The sequence below is a fragment of the Aulostomus chinensis genome, chromosome 4 (genome assembly GCF_037954235.1).
Source record: "Aulostomus chinensis isolate RoL2024-O1b breed Wild chromosome 4, RoL_Achi_v1.0, whole genome shotgun sequence".
Classification (NCBI taxonomy): Eukaryota; Metazoa; Chordata; class Actinopteri; order Syngnathiformes; family Aulostomidae; genus Aulostomus; species Aulostomus chinensis.
Window position 1 is genome coordinate 6,776,127 of NC_141323.1, and position 16,578 is coordinate 6,792,704.

The following is a 16,578-nucleotide window of genomic DNA, read 5'->3' on the forward strand; positions in this document are numbered from 1 at the left end:
CCAGGCCAGCTTTATCCATGACGGTTTTGACATGTAACGCTCACTGTAAGAGGGCCCTCTCTTCAGGCTGCCAATCACAGCACTGCACGTGCAAGATATTACTCCACCAGCACGAATGATCTCAGAGGGGCCAGGAAATCTGCAACCCAGAACTAGAACTGAGACCCCAATAGGCCTGGAACCCAAAAAACAGCCTCCCTGAACTGGGTCAGACTCAACAGCACCGCTTCTATTGATCCTAGAACCTTCGTGCGTGTCTCCTTCTGTGTGACGGAACATCCTGATCACACTCAGGCCAGAGTGACGCAGGGCCGCGTTCACACCACTGAGAAACGGCTTCACATCTTGAATACAGCATCAAAACAGATGCAAAGAAAACTTCAACTGTTTAGTAAAACGTGTGTGTGTGTGTGTGTGTGTGTGTGTGTATTAGTGTCAGGGTGTCCTGCTCCCTCCCTCCTCCTCTTTGACCATGGAAATCTTTAAGAATGGATGAGACAGACAAGAGGTCAAAGGTTAGCAAGAGGAAGGAGGTGATGTCTGATAACCCTAAGAAAGGAGGGGAAGGATGAAGGTGTGTGTGTGTGTGTGTCATCCCTCCATCCATCCATCCTTCCATCCATCATCCCTCCATCCATCCATCCATCCTTCCATCCATCATCCCTCCATCCATCCTTCCATTCATCATCCCTCCATCCATCCATCCATCCTTCCATCCATCATCCCTCCATCCATCCATCCATCCATCATCCCCCCATCCATCATCCCTCCATCCATCCATCCTTCCATCCATCATCCCTCCATCCATCCATCCATCCTTCCATCATCCCTCCATCCATCCATCCATCCTTCCATCCATCATCCCTCCATCCATCCATCCTTCCATCCATCATCCCTCCATCCATCCATCCATCCTTCCATCCATCATCCCTCCATCCATCCTTCCATTCATCATCCCTCCATCCATCCATCCATCCTTCCATCCATCATCCCTCCATCCATCCATCCATCCATCATCCCCCCATCCATCATCCCTCCATCCATCCTTCCATCCATCATCCCCCATCCATCATCCCTCCATCCATCCATCCATCCATCATCCCTCCATCCATCCTTCCATCCATCATCCCTCCATCCATCCATCCATCCATCATCCCTCCATCCATCCTTCCATCCATCATCCACCATCCATCCCTCCATGTTCCCCCTCTTCTCCTGTTCAGGGTGGTGGGGGTGGAGCCTATCCCAGCAGCCTTCCCCCTGGACAGGTCACCAGTCCATGACAGGGCCAACACATAGAGACAGACAACCATTGGCTCTCCCAGCCACGCCTACGGTCAATTTAGAGTCTGGATTAACCTGGTCCCTCTTGATGTCTTTGGACTGTGGAGGAAGCTGGAGTACCAGAGAGAACCCAGCAGGAACAGGGAGAACATGGAGACTCACCCAGAAAGACCCCGTGCTGCAGCCGGGGCTCCACCCACAACCTTCTTGCTGGGGGCCACAGTGAGGACCACTGTTCCTACGGGCCACCCTGAGATTGGGATTATAGGTAGGTCATATATGGGGCACGTCCTCGGCACAGCAGGGCGTTTTTTTATCTACCACCTAACAAGACCAACCAGCATCATAGCCAGGCCAGCTTTATCCATGACGGTTTTGACATGTAACGCTCACTGTAAGAGGGCCCTCTCTTCAGGCTGCCAATCACAGCACTGCACGTGCAAGATATTACTCCACCAGCACGAATGATCTCAGAGGGGCCAGGAAATCTGCAACCCAGAACTAGAACTGAGACCCCAATAGGCCTGGAACCCAAAAAACAGCCTCCCTGAACTGGGTCAGACTCAACAGCACCGCTTCTATTGATCCTAGAACCTTCGTGCGTGTCTCCTTCTGTGTGACGGAACATCCTGATCACACTCAGGCCAGAGTGACGCAGGGCCGCGTTCACACCACTGAGAAACGGCTTCACATCTTGAATACAGCATCAAAACAGATGCAAAGAAAACTTCAACTGTTTAGTAAAACGTGTGTGTGTGTGTGTGTGTGTGTGTGTGTATTAGTGTCAGGGTGTCCTGCTCCCTCCCTCCTCCTCTTTGACCATGGAAATCTTTAAGAATGGATGAGACAGACAAGAGGTCAAAGGTTAGCAAGAGGAAGGAGGTGATGTCTGATAACCCTAAGAAAGGAGGGGAAGGATGAAGGTGTGTGTGTGTGTGTGTGTGTGTGTGTGTGTGTGTGTGTGTGTGTGTGTGTGTGTGTGTGTGTGTGTGTGTGTGTGTGTGTGTGGGAACATTGTCCAGATGCAGCCCCAGAGAGCCTCGGGGGAGTCAGTGACAGACAGATACTTGTACCAGAGTGTGATAGGACACACAGAACACACACTTATCAGGTGGCGCGACAGCTTCAGCACAACCTCACAACCGTCCTCTGCTCAGATGGAGAACTCACTATGTCTCACACGCTGTTGGTCCTCACCTTTAACTCAAAGATGTCAACAAACCCTGTCTGTGAGTCAAAGGCTGCTGCGCTCTTCCTTCCTAACGTTCAAAAATCAGAGAACTACTTTACTGAGCTGCAGGCGAATCACAACCACAGACCAGAAGAAGCACAACATGAGGGGTGGACGCTAAAATTTTCATCATCCATCCATCCATCATCCATCCATCATCCATCCATCATCCATCCATCATCCATCCATCCATCATCCATCCATCATCCATCCATTACTCTATACTGCTTATCGGTTAAGGGTCACGGGGGGGGGTGGAGCCTATCCCAGCTGACATTGCACTTAGGGGTTCAGTATCTTGCTCAAGAACACTTGGACATGGTCACCGGGGGGAAGTTGGGATCGAACCAGCGACCCCTCGGTTGCTAGACGACCACTCTGTGAGCATGAATGTACAAGTATTCATGATAGTGCCGGCTCAGTCATCAGCCTTAGTCTTATTAAGTCTGAGGAAGGCAGTTATTGAATATAGGAGAGCCGAAATGCAGTTCAATATTCCTCCCGGGACTTTTACTCGAACCCCTCTGTGTCTCATCAGATCCTGTAAACACACACACACACACACACACACACACACACACACACACACACACACACACACACAAACGCGAGAGGAGAGGTGAGACGCTCACTCTCAGAAACAACAGGACTTTTATGGAACTGTTTTAATTGTCTTCTGGTCAACATGTCAGCCGACGTTCCTTCTCTGGGAGCAGAATCATGGACGTTCATTGCTTTGACTCATTTAGAGAGTCTCAAACAAAACTGAGGGATGAACAGACAGATGGGTAAACGATAAAAAAGGAGGAAAGGGAAAGGGAGGAGCAGCTCCTCAGACGGAGGATAGATGTGCGACCAGTGTATTGTGAGAGCCTGTGTGTTTGTCTGTCCGTCAGGGCTGTTGGGAGACACTGCTGTTTATTCACAGAGTGGGCGCGGCTCAGGAAGCAGCCAACAGGAGCTTCCCGGGGAAAAAGTCTCGGGCGATCCCTGCGGTTCTATAGGAGGAAATGAGCCATGTGGGTGTGGAGCTGACGGGGACCGCTTCCAGCCCCGGGGGCCCTGAGGTGGGGCCACACACAGGAAATATGACATTTGCATTACTTGTGCATCGAGATATCTGAGTCGCACAGTAATGTCAGAGATTGAGAAAGATTAGGAGGAAGAATTGAAGTTTTGCCACTGAAACGTAGCTGAGTTTCCACGTGGTTTTAAAACTTGTGCAGGCTAGAAAAGTCCCAAGTTTCATTTTACAAGACCAGAAGGACTCAGACTTGATATTTAATATGTTGGTTTGGCATGAATACTGTCACAAGTTCCCATTTTATTTTGAAGTTCACTTTCTTCGTGTGTCCATCTTTACTTCCTGCCTTCCTTCAGTCACCTGCATCACGTCTCCTCTTCATCAGTCCTCAGCAGTCTCGGTGCTGCTCCCAGTGTTGCCTCACCCAGCGGCTCCTTCCTCCTCTTCTTCTCCCGCCTGCTTCTCGTGTCGTGAGGTTTGTGTTGAAGTTCAGTTCTTTCAGGCAGGACTGGTTGGCATGAACTGTTGGTGAAAACAGGCGACAAATAAAACTGCCTTGCCTTTGTCGGCTCGTTTGTTCTCCAGCCTGCTGCCTCTCTGAAATGTTGTATTTAGTTTGTTAACTTTTGGAGGTACTGAACAAGATGTGCTCCTCACTGACACGCCTTGATCTTGGAGCCGGTGTTGAGACACGCAGTGACGTCTGCGTGTCTCACAGCTTAACTGTGTCAGGTGCTTGTTCTCTTACCTCAGGTGAACAAGCTGGTCTGGTTAGGTTTTGACACAAAAGCGAACGGTTTGGTTAAGAAACAGACCTGGTTAAGATGAGCGCCGTGGGAGACTCCTCCCCTCTGACAAGCTGCCTCCTCCACTCCACCAGCCTTCAACACCAGTTTCCACCCAGCAGCCTGCTGCCTCTCCACCACTCTCCCACCCTGAGTACTGACTAGGAGGATGGATTTACTGTTACTACTCACTCAAGTAACTGTGGAAAAGAAAACAGTGAATGAAATCCTGCAATGTCCTGTGAGTAGTGAGTCCAACAAGATGGTGGCAGTAGTTCCCCTGTTCTGTGACACTGGCCTGCATGCACAGCCACAGCAAAGGAGCAGCTGCTGTGAGCACAGCTGTTATCAACGACAGGTCTGGACAGGTCGCAGGTGCTGCCGGTGATTCTGAGTTTCACAGCAGTGTGAGCACGAGTCCTGTCGTCACCCCAGCAGCAGCTGCAAGAACATGTGGCTGGTTCTCAGAGAGCAGGTGGGCTCACAGGTTAGCGAGCTTGAGAAGCTACGTATACATCCATCTATGCTCGCCGTCCTGGCGGGGCCAGTCCAGGTCCACCGTCTGTACCGTCTCAACGGTAGCAGGTTTGCCATTTCTCTCTGATTAGTGTGAAGTTTTCATCTCCCAAAGTTGTGACAAATGCAACACAAACTATAGAACTTCCGCTGTGGCACCACAGTGTAGAGATGTTGTGCTTCATTTTGATCTCAAATCAAAGGGTTTTGGGGTTCCCTCCAATGTAGAGGAACGGGCAAGTCACTGGTCTTGGAGAGAGGCCACAGCAGCGTCTCCATGGAAACCTTTGATGACAACATCATCAGGGCCTTGGATGGTAAAGCTCTGTAAATCTCATTGGACAGGTTCTACTGTTCTCTGTTCCACACTGATTCACGTGAAAACATTTCTCCAACAGACAGGTTCATGAACATGGAAACTGAAGGAAAAACCACTGACACACAGGATGCAGTTTCACTGTCATCATGGTCATGTGAACATGAGGCGTCAAATAAACCAGTGTGAGTGAGGGGTTTGGGTTGCCTACATATGAGTTGGACATATGTTTATATACATACACATGTAACGTATAGGGTGGCCCGGTGGAGCAGCGGTCCTCACTGTGGCCCCCCAGCAAGAAGGTTGTGGGTGAACAAGGATGGATGGATGGATGGATGGATGATGGATGATGGATGATGGATGGATGATGGATGATGGATGATGGATGGATGGATGGTTGGATGGATGGATGGATGATGGATGGATGGATGATGGATGGATGGATGATGGATGGATGGATGATGGATGATGGATGGATGATGGATGGATGATGGGTGGATGGATGGATGGATGATGGATGATGGATGGATGATGGATGGATGATGGATGATGGATGGATGATGGATGGATGGATGGATGATGGATGGATGGATGATGGATGGATGGATGATGGATGGATGGATGGATGGATGATGGATGGATGGATGGATGGATGATGGATGGATGTTGGATGGATGGATGGATGGATGGATGGATGATGGATGGATGGATGGATGATGGATGGATGGATGATGGATGGATGGATGATGGATGGATGATGGATGGATGATGGATGGATGGATGGATGGATGGATGATGGATGGATGATGGATGATGGATGGATGGATGGATGGTTGATGGATGATGGATGATGGATGGATGGATGGATGGATGATGGATGGATGATGGATGGATGATGGATGGATGGATGGATGGATGGATGATGGATGGATGATGGATGGATGGATGGATGGATGGATGATGGATGGATGGATGATGGATGATGGATGATGGATGGATGATGGATGGATGGATGATGGATGGATGGATGGATGGATGGATGGATGATGGATGGATGGATGATGGATGGATGGATGGATGATGGATGGATGGATGATGGATGGATGGATGGATGATGGATGGATGGATGGATGGATGGATGGATGGATGGATGATGGATGATGGATGGATGATGGATGGATGGATGATGGATGGATGGATGATGGATGGATGACGGATGGATGGATGGATGGATGATGGATGGATGGATGGATGGATGGATGGATGATGGATGGATGGATGATGGATGGATGGATGGATGATGGATGGATGGATGGATGATGGATGATGGATGATGGATGGATGATGGATGGATGGATGATGGATGGATGGATGGATGATGGATGGATGGATGGATGGATGATGGATGGATGATGGATGGATGGATGATGGATGATGGATGGATGGATGGATGGATGGATGATGGATGATGGATGGATGGATGGATGATGGATGATGGATGGATGATGGATGGATGGATGATGGATGGATGATGGATGATGGATGATGGATGGATGGATGGATGGATGGATGGATGGATGATGGATGATGGATGATGGATGGATGATGGATGGATGATGGATGGATGATGGATGATGGATGATGGATGGATGATGGATGATGGATGGATGGATGATGGATGATGGATGGATGATGGATGATGGATGGATGATGGATGGATGATGGATGATGGATGGATGGATGATGGATGATGGATGGATGATGGATGGATGGATGATGGATGATGGATGGATGATGGATGGATATGTTAAAACCTGATTGCTGTTAAATTTTTAGAAAAAGTTCATAAAAGTAAAATTACTCTCTGGATATTTTCATTGACCTGTCAGATGCTGCACGGATCAGAACTGAACCAGAACTGCCAGGATGTCAGAGGTTCATCTTTGGTCCCTGCTCACCCCTCAGCCAGGTGCTCCTCTGCTGAAGCTCAATACCTCATTGTCTGGTATTTTTCAGGTGTTTGCCTCTTGGAGGCTGTAATTCATGAGTTTGACCCCAAGGTGGAGGTGTTTGTGTACATGAACATTACTGGTGATTTCTGAACTCCTTTCCAGTTGGTTTTTGGTGAAACTGGGGAGATTTTAACTGGGGAGAATTTAACTGGAGGGATTTTAACTGGAGGGATTTTAACTGGAGGGGTTTTCTTTAGGGAGTAAACAGCTCAGGTGCCGTCACTCTCAGCTCGTGAGAGCCCTGCTGGGCTGAGCCTTCATGTCGTCCTACCTCCTCCTCCTGCTCCATCTGAGTGATGGTGTTTGGGTTGGCACTCACTGAGAGGAGGGAGTGGACGCATTAGGAGTCGGCACCTTGTAAATTGTGTCTTTGTCATTCCTGGCTAGCAGCTTTGGCAGCAAATCAGAAGTATTAGCGCTCTCTCAAAGTATCACATTAGAAACCCCTCCCTTCCACTCTGGTGTGAAATGGTTTGTTTCAGGTTAAGTATGTGTGTGTGTGAGTGTGTGTGTGTGTCTGAGTGTGTGTGTGAGTGTGTGTGTGTGTGTGTGTGTCTGAGTGTGTGTGTCTGAGTGTGTGAGTGTGTGTGTGTGTGTGTGAGTGTGTGTGTGTGTGCGCCTGCTGTTTCAGGCCCTGGCCGTGGGTGTGTATGGCCTGGCCAGAGGACCAGAGGTTGGTGAACATGCCTCTCAGCAACCTGCTGGGCTTCCTGGTCCAGCACTTGAACTCTCACCCCTGCTTCAGGTTTGGGTCCGTTTGATGTCAGTCAGACGTAGTATCTCGCCTTCCAATGGGATCACATCCCTTGATTTTTCAGTTCTATTTTTTCCACAATCAGTTTCTAAAGTTTCATCTACTTTTTTCTGTCTGAGTATTTTTGATGGTGTTGAAAGACTCGCACAATAAAAGTGTAATTTTTATTTTCAAATAATAGTCACCATGTGTACCCTTGGTTGCCATGGAACAGTGATGGCTTTAAAATGCCAGTCAAAAGAAAGTGGTTCTATGGCAGAGCTCCTCCCAGGTGGAGGTCCGTGGCGTCGGGCGAAACGAAGCCTTCCATGCGTAAACACGATACAGAACAATGACGCCAAAGCTGCTGACTCAGCAATGTTTCAGTAAACCTTAAACTGCTTTCTTTGTGTTTTTCTACACAACATATAAAGAGCCACTCGTCCCAACAACCTCCGTGCAAAAGAAACTGACACACACAGCAGTAGCAGGGAGGTGCACTTCAGGTGAGGCTGAGGCGCTTCCATCCCCCTCCCTGGCGTCCCCCGGGGGCCTTGGGCTCCTGCACCGGCAGAAAGTGTGCACACACCTGCTTCCATCCCATCACTGCTGTGTCACATGATAGTGACAACTACTTCCTGTTTTGGTTTACTGCTTCCAGGTCTGGAAGACAGCTGAACAAGCAGGAACAATAATGATAATGATATGAGGCGGCCCGGTGGAGCAGTGGTCCTCCCTGTGGCCCCCATCAAGAAGGTTGTGAGTGGAGCCCCGGCTGCAGCACGGGATCTTTCTGGGTGAGTCTCCATGTTCTCCCTGTTCCTGCTGGGTTCTCTCTGGTACTCCAGCTTCCTCCACAGTCCAAAGACATCAAGAGGGACCAGGTTAATCCAGACTCTAAATTGACCGTAGGCGTGGCTGGGAGAGCCAATGGTTGTCTGTCTCTATGTGTTGGCCCTGCCATGGACTGGTGACCTGTCCAGGGGGAAGGCTGCTGGGATAGGCTCCACCCCCACCACCCTCAACAGGAGAGAGGGAGAACATGGAGGGATGATATATGTATATATATATGTGTGTGTGTGTATGTATTGTTCATTTATTTGATTAGTTTACTGCAAATTATAGGGTTTATCACTAAGTTTTATATGTCCTATACTCCTGAAGGCACCATTGTTTTCCTGAGGCTGATGAACGCACCACAGTCGCGCGCGGTATACGTTCATATAGCAGCGAGTTCTCGCTCTGGGTCCGTGCCCGGCAGCTCGTTCAGTTTTTTCCCTCCGTCCATTGGTTTTCCACGGTTTATCTCTGAGTGTAACTGACAGGTGAGTTTCACCACTGTTTGCTGTTCCAGTTAAATGCTGATACCGTGATAACTTCTCTTATCTATCTGAGAGTGGACGGATGTTAATTTAGGCTGATTTGAATCAGTTAAGCTAATGTGTCACATGACATGAGCCTCCTGTGACGTGCTGCTTATGAATAATATAATAGCACTTAATGATACAGTCCTTTATGTGGATCCTTTATGTAGTCCTTAAATGTGCATGTTTCTATAGATTTATAATATATCCTGAAGGCTGCTGGGATAGGCTCCACCCCCACCACCTTTAACAGGATAAGAGGGAGAAGATGGAGGGAGGATGGAGGGAGGGTGGATGGAGGATGGATGGAGGGAGGATGGAGGATGGATGGGTGGATGTTATTCATATCAATACTGGACACCAGTTAGGAAACTCCACTGGACAGCAAATGAGACGTGGTGGTTTCCACATCCGAGTGTTTATTCAAAGGAATTCCACAACATTAAAGCACATGGTAAATCTGGGAACTTACAAAAGAGCTGGTTGTATGATCTGGTGTGACGGTGACGCGTCGCTTGGTTCAGACAGAAAAGGCATTAAAAATAAGCACCCCCCCATTACTGACTTCCCTACTTGAAGGGAAAAAAAAGCACAAAAGCAAAACACATTACACAAAATCCACAATCACCCCACTAAATGAAGTGAAGGTACTTTTGTAAAGACTACATTTCCCAGCTGGTTGGATGCACTCCAGAACATTTGGTACCACATGACTAGAAACTACACGGTCTACACAAAAGGTAGTCACTTCTCTGTACATGAGGGCTTCTGCAGATGACACCCCCTTACTTCCCCCTCCTCCCTGTGGGTCTGGTAACCTTTACCCCGTGGCAGGGTCAGAGGTCACCGGGCGAGCACGGGCCACTGTTCAGCACTGGGACGGAAGGCCTGGTCATGAGAACTGGATCTGTTGTACGGTGGGAATCTGCAGTGGGGGAGAGGTCATTCAACTCCTGATCAATGAATATGAACATGCAGCTGAGATCAGGTCTTCACTCCAGGACCGTGTTCTCACCACGTCCTCGCTCAGGTCCCACTGCTGCTGCAACATCAAGGCTAATAAAGTACAGTTGAACGAAGCGCCCGTCTGGAGACGACATCGTGAAACCACAACGAGCCCAAAACCAGGACTCAAACTGTTCCAACTCTCATAAAAATCCACCGTTTGGTTCCTATCACTTTTAGAGTCCTGGTTTTGGGCTCGTTGTGGTTTCATGATGTCGTCTCCAGACGGGCGCTTCATCCAACTGTACTTCTCCTTCTTCTAGAACTATTTAACCGTATTTTGAGGGCGGAGCTGAAGAGCCATCGATGCATGAGAGTGAGTGTGCACGCAGTAGACACAAACCAGCTCAGGGTTCAGTCCAAACGGGGGGACGCACCTGAGACCGACGGGGGGCTGCTGCTGATTTTTCCACGTTCAAATACTAATTCTCACAATTAAATCTATGCTTTTTATTCCTGCATTCCATTTGAGAGCGCGTGTTGCAGCCCTGCTCCAGGTGTGTTGGCTGGTGCTACCTGTTGGTATGAGGTGGTGTACACCATGACGTTCTGCTGCTGGCCGTCTGCTGTGATGATCCCGGCTGGCAGAGGATTTGCTGATGAGGAGGAAGAGAGTTTGAATTCATCCGATTGACACCAGGCAGGAGACGTCTTCTGTCCATCGTTCCCATTCTGATATTTCAGGAAGTTCCACTTACTGAAGCTGTCGTCTGCGAGTTCCTCCCCCAGGCCTTCACTCACCGACACCCCAGGCATCCCCTTCTCTCCCTTCATCGCCTGAGGACACAGAACAGTTCAGGCGTGAGCACGGATCAGGCGTGTTCTTTTTCTGATCGTTCAGGCTGATGTGACCCGGGCTGATTTTAGCGGTCTCAGCTAGCGGGGGACTGCTAACATTCCTCTTTAAGGTTTTACAGCTGCTAGCAATCTCAATGTTGCATCACTGCTACACCGCTAACATTCGCTCAATGAGGTTTTGGTGTCTCTAACTCAACTAATCATGGTAGATCTTACATGTCTGACCACTGCAGGGACTTCTGAGCTGGCAAGGCAGCTGGGCCTCGCCACTCGCCGGCTGCCTGAGCCATGACGCAGCTCAACAAGAGATGTCAGTGATGCGAGCTAACTTAGCATGCCTTGCCGCTCTCCAGCAGTTGGTTCACAGGCTGAGGAAACTGTCGCATCTCCACTGCTCTCAGACGACTGACGGTGAGAACCACCAGGTCTCAGTGCAGCCCCAGCAGTGAGCCGCCGCTGGACTGGAAAACTCTTCAAAAGTCTGAGTAAACATGTCAACCTCACTAGAGGAGCCGTGGAGCAGCCAAGTCCACTCTGCCTCGAGGGATGAGATTAGGTAGAAGTTTCACCTCTCTGAACTTCTGCAGGTAGAGCTTCAGCGGCTCCACGTACATGTCGAAGCCCAGCGTGGACATGGCGAACAGGATGTCCTCGCCGTTGATCGTCTTCCTCTTCTCCTGGTGGCAGCGCTCGCTCGCCTCCGAAGTGATGAAGCTGATGAACTCACTCACACACTCCTGCACACACTCTTTTGCATCTTTTGCAATCTGTGGAATGGAAACACACAACAAGCCTGCAGTTACGCCAGACGCTGCCGACTCCCTCACAGCTCAGCAGGAGCAGCTGGACGCAGCATCACCATGGAAACCTGACTGCTGCTGATTCTGAGTGAGGAGTTACATTCTCAGTTCGTCTCTGCTGAGGTGGAACATTACCAGTCCTCCACTGAGCCAGTGGCAGACGGTGATGTCAGCACAGGTGTGTCAGGTTAGTTAGGGTAACTCAACAAAACTTGGTGGGATGATAGAATTCCATGCTTCAGGAAGTGTAGCTGTGGCAGAGGGCTGGGCGATTCATCCATGAATTGTCACTGCGATATCAAAATGTGCGATTAACACATCGCAGAAGTCACGTGTCCACGATGAGACGTTCATTTTCACACAATGCGAAAATTAACCAATCACATGTGCCGTTGTTAAATTAGCCGCGTGTTCGGCCCATTACATGAATTGGTGGTGTAGTGACAGCCGACAATAGCGAGCTAGTGGAGCCGAGGGCGGGCGCGTTACGTGGATGACGACGCAGAGAAAACTAGGAGCACGAGGAAAATGAGGTGGACCTGGTGGCGAAAAATAGCTCCTCACTCATTTGGAGCTATTTTGGGTTCAAAGGTGACGACGTCGTACAAGCCCGGGTACGGTGTACGACATGTGGGGCAGCCGTGGCAACTACGAGGCGAACACGTCTTCATCCACACCTGAAACACCACCACAAAGAACTGCACAAACAATTCAAAGACAGCCGAGGCGCCAAACAGCCGACAACACCGAGTCCGCATGACGTCAAAGGGTTGAGAAACCGTCCATTTCTGTGAGTTCAGCGAACGCGACTCTGCAGCCACGTGTTTGCCCTCCGAGGCTCTTTAGCGCGTCAGGGAATGCGGTGACATGTCAGCGCTCCTGCTTGAAACCTAGCAAAGAGACCATGTTGGTGTTCCTGTGTGAGAACTGAAGTAAGAGATGAGTTAAAGGAGTCTTGGATGGATAAATCTCCCTCTCTTGATTCTCTATCATAGAACTGTATTTGCCACCTGTTTAGCAAGATGATGGCATTGGCAGGTCTCGATCTGTACAATGGGAGAAACGTTCAATTTATTTTACTGATGTTTTCTCCCAGATATCTTTTAGTTTGAGTCTTGGAAATTGTTGGAAACAACAGTCAGGTTTGAGCCTTGTGCAACTGCAATCTGTTCAAAACAACAGCACACGTTGGCTACGACTAACTGTTCAATGTCTGTGTTCAATGGGCCTCGGCCATTAAATGTTTGTGGTCTATGTTTGCTGTAAATATTAAAACAGAAAGATATGCTTTAATGTACTGTAGTCAATGTGTACCCTTTGATATTTCCAGGGCTGCCATCAACCAAAGAAATTCTCGGTCGACTGAAACCCTCAAATTTCGACTAATAATCGACTAATTTTATTTATGAAAACTCTACTGTGTCAACTAGCAACACAAACCTGCTGAGGAATATTGAGACAATTGTTTCTGTCAGGTTGTAATAACTGAGCAACGCCATCGTTGGTCCTGACAGAGCCAGACTGAACACAGGAGCTCAGCATCGCGGCTGAGACACAAATAGACTTTACCTTAAAACTTTACTCTTAAACACAAAAGGCAAGTCCTCGGTAAGAATTTTTACAATTAAAACAAAACAATTATTAGACTAAAACACTGAACTGTCAATTCTGATGTGTTCATGTACTCAAAACTGACAGGCAACCTCAGGTGGACACGTTAGCTCACCGTTTCTAGGGGACACGTCGTGTTTGTGGTGGAGCTGTGACATGAAAACTGGTGCTGGCAAACTTTGCATTAGACTTTTTTCCATGATCTGTTTTCATGAAATGCTGCCGCGCTGCAGACGTCTTTGACGTGGTGGACGAGGACTGACTTGGAATGAAACCGTCAACACTAAATAGACATTCATCAAACCACCAGACGTGGGCCTTCTAGTCCTCTTCGGTCTGTCTGTCTCTAGCGGGTCGGGCGAGTCCAAAATATATAATAGCAAAACAAGGGGGTGTTCAAAGATAGATTGTTATCTGAGAAACAGGGGTGCTTTCGGTACTTTGCTCCTGATGAAATTAACGTGGCAAAAAATCGACCAATCAGAATTTTGGTCGAGCCAGAACGTATCGACTCGTAAATCGACCAGTCGACTGGGAGATTACAGTCCTAGATATTTCATATACACACACATTTATCGCAGGTCATATCGTCATCGCAATATTGAACAGTGTGATCGCACATGGCATGTTTTCCTGGTATCGCCCAGCCCTGCTGTGGTACATCATCTCACTGAGTTATCGTCTAACGCTCACAGACCTTTCCGGTCTGTGGAACGGCGTTCTTCATGATGCGAGCTACGTTAGCGATAGGAAGGTAGATGTCCTGCTCCCTGTAGTTCTCCTTCACACCGCCCTCTTCATGGTCATTCAGCGTTTCATCTGCATCATCTAGAGCGCGCACACACACACACACACACACACACACAGGTTTTCAATGACCACATTTGCATGCAAGTAATATTCTCAAATTACTCAGCTGTCATTCTAATAAGAACAAACTCCATCAGCTGACTGCAAATCCAGGGCAAATCTACAAGTCCAATAATAACAACCCTCCAACAAATATCACAACGCCATCAGAAACATGACAGCGCTGAACTTAAGCTTGTCGCCATTGTTTCTCTCCTGTCTGGTTTAAGAGATACAAACTACAAGTTCCTTCATGAAAGGCTGGAAAAGGTTGTAGCGTGTTTCTCTGCTGTTTGCTTACTTCATTATCACACAGTTACAGGTGAGACTGAGGATGAACCTCGGCAGGTCGGGTCTACTCACTAGCAGGAAGCTGAGATGCGCACACCAGGCAGCACCGACCAAACCTCGGACACATTTTCCATAAATGATGAAGAATGTCCACAGACGGATCGTAAAACCTGACTGATGTCAGCAAATCTCCCTGTGAAAATGTGCTGATTACACCCCCATCACGGTGTTGTCACTTCACAACAACAGAATGTGTGCGTGTGCATGTACACGCCAGAGGCTGGGCGGGTGGATCACATGCTGACCACCGACCATCGATGGGATGCTAAGCAACAGGTTACTGCCCTGCTTTCAATTAGTTACCACTGAAAAGGAGCTGATATTTAGCATAAATCAGTGCCATCAAGTGCTTTCAGAGAAGTTCCTGGTGGAGCAGCAAGATGCTGAAGACAAGGGAGCCACAAAAGCTTCTCATCGTGTTCTCACTGATCTGAGATGCATATTCAGATGTCTTAGTGCTGCGTCAACCTGACTGCTACACGGCAATCCCCGGTCGGCATGATGGGAAATCATGAAAGAATGAAAGTAGGGCCCAACCCCGGCGTCCTCACCATCCTGAGACTGGAGAACGTAGTGACCAGATGCCATGTACTCTCCCGTGATGCCCAGCTGGGAGGCATCGGTGGTTGAACTGTCTCCGTCCATCTGAGGGACAAAAACAACACCATGAGTGTCACGACCAGTCGGTTCCTGCAAGTGGCCCTGATCAGTCGCTCCATTAAGAAGGTTTGTGTCTCCACTTTAGCTCAGTAAGACAGTGCTGCCGTGTCAGAGTTGATACCACTGGTGAAACACCAATGGGAGGAAGATGACCACGAGTCCTTGACACTCCGTCTCGTTTTCTGCTGAAGTTTCATGGCCACGGAGCTCCAGGCAGCTCTGGTGACATTTCCAGTGGGTTAAACACTCAGTTATTCTCAAACACCACTTCCATGCCGCCGACACCAGTGAACCCACCACACGGCCGCGGTCCCGGACCGTAGGACCGCCGGTGCTCCAGCAGGTGGTCCGGTACCGTCACGGAGAGCTCCCGCTACTACGATGCCAGCTCGTGTTGCAACTTTCCCTTTACAAGAATGTACAAAGATGCATAACGCACATGACCTGCTTCCTCTAGCAGCATTTTCTAACGAGCTGCGGTCTGAGGTCCTGCGGTTGGCTTCTGACCTCAAACCCTGACTTCGGTTCGCGGATGGAACCGTCGGCTAGCTAGCTATCTCAGCGTGGTTCGCTTCGTTGCCTAGATTGGAGGGAAAAGTGTTCAAACTCATTGCAGGGTTCGCTGACGAGCCCCTCAAAGCAAACAAGGATATGTGTGCTAAGCTAAGCTATGCTAACTAGCTTCTGTCACTCAGGAGTGTGAGAGATGCGCAGCTAGCTCCTGTTAACGCACATAGGTGTTGCTAGCCGGTTCCACTGACCCGTTTAGAACCAGCTTTTATAGTTCCAGCATAGTGAGCGGAGGCCCCCTGGTTGGCGGTTACCTTCGGTAGTTAACCTGCACACACACATAACGTCCCGGGGACACACTCTCATAGAAGCTCTGGAGAAACCCGCGCCTGCAGACACCGCGCTGGCCTGTTCTTTGTCGCGCCGAGCAGAGGAGGACGTGGCCGGGCCGAAATGTTTAAGAATTATCTTCAAACTCGGCCGGCCGGACACTTCCTGGCGAGCAGCCCTCATTCACTCAGACAACAAACGCTAAACACGCAGCGACGGACATTTCCATTCGAGCTAACGAGAAATCGGTTAGCAATCATTGGCCGGAGCCAGGCACAGACCTGCAATGAAGCCCTGGTTGGTTACCTTCCTGAGACGGCTGTTTGGTTGGACAGAAAATGGCTGCGAAAGGACCAGTCCCAGCGCGGAGCCGCGGCTGCAGTACCGCGATCCACC

At 49.1% G+C, this 16,578-nt stretch overlaps 1 protein-coding gene across 5 annotated transcripts; it reads right to left on the reverse strand.

Moving 5' to 3' along the window:
• Positions 1-9,653: 9,653 nt before the first annotated feature.
• Positions 9,654-16,554, reverse strand: LOC147262456 (nuclear transcription factor Y subunit beta-like). Of its 5 annotated transcripts, none has more exons than XM_086201309.1 (7): positions 16,464-16,554; positions 15,234-15,327; positions 14,180-14,310; positions 11,641-11,838; positions 10,972-11,050; positions 10,790-10,869; positions 9,654-10,193 (listed from the first exon to the last, which is right to left on the reverse strand). In XM_086201309.1, exons 2-7 carry the CDS (start codon positions 15,325-15,327, stop codon positions 10,161-10,163), a joined length of 615 nt encoding a protein of 204 aa, XP_086057435.1. In that variant the 5' UTR covers positions 16,464-16,554; the 3' UTR covers positions 9,654-10,160. The 5 variants fall into 5 exon arrangements, with proteins under 5 accessions (XP_086057435.1, XP_086057438.1, XP_086057436.1 ...); XM_086201312.1 differs by having other exon boundaries at positions 16,489-16,552; XM_086201310.1 differs by lacking the exon at positions 16,464-16,554 and adding an exon at positions 16,167-16,315.
• Between the last annotated feature and the right edge of the window lie 24 nt (positions 16,555-16,578).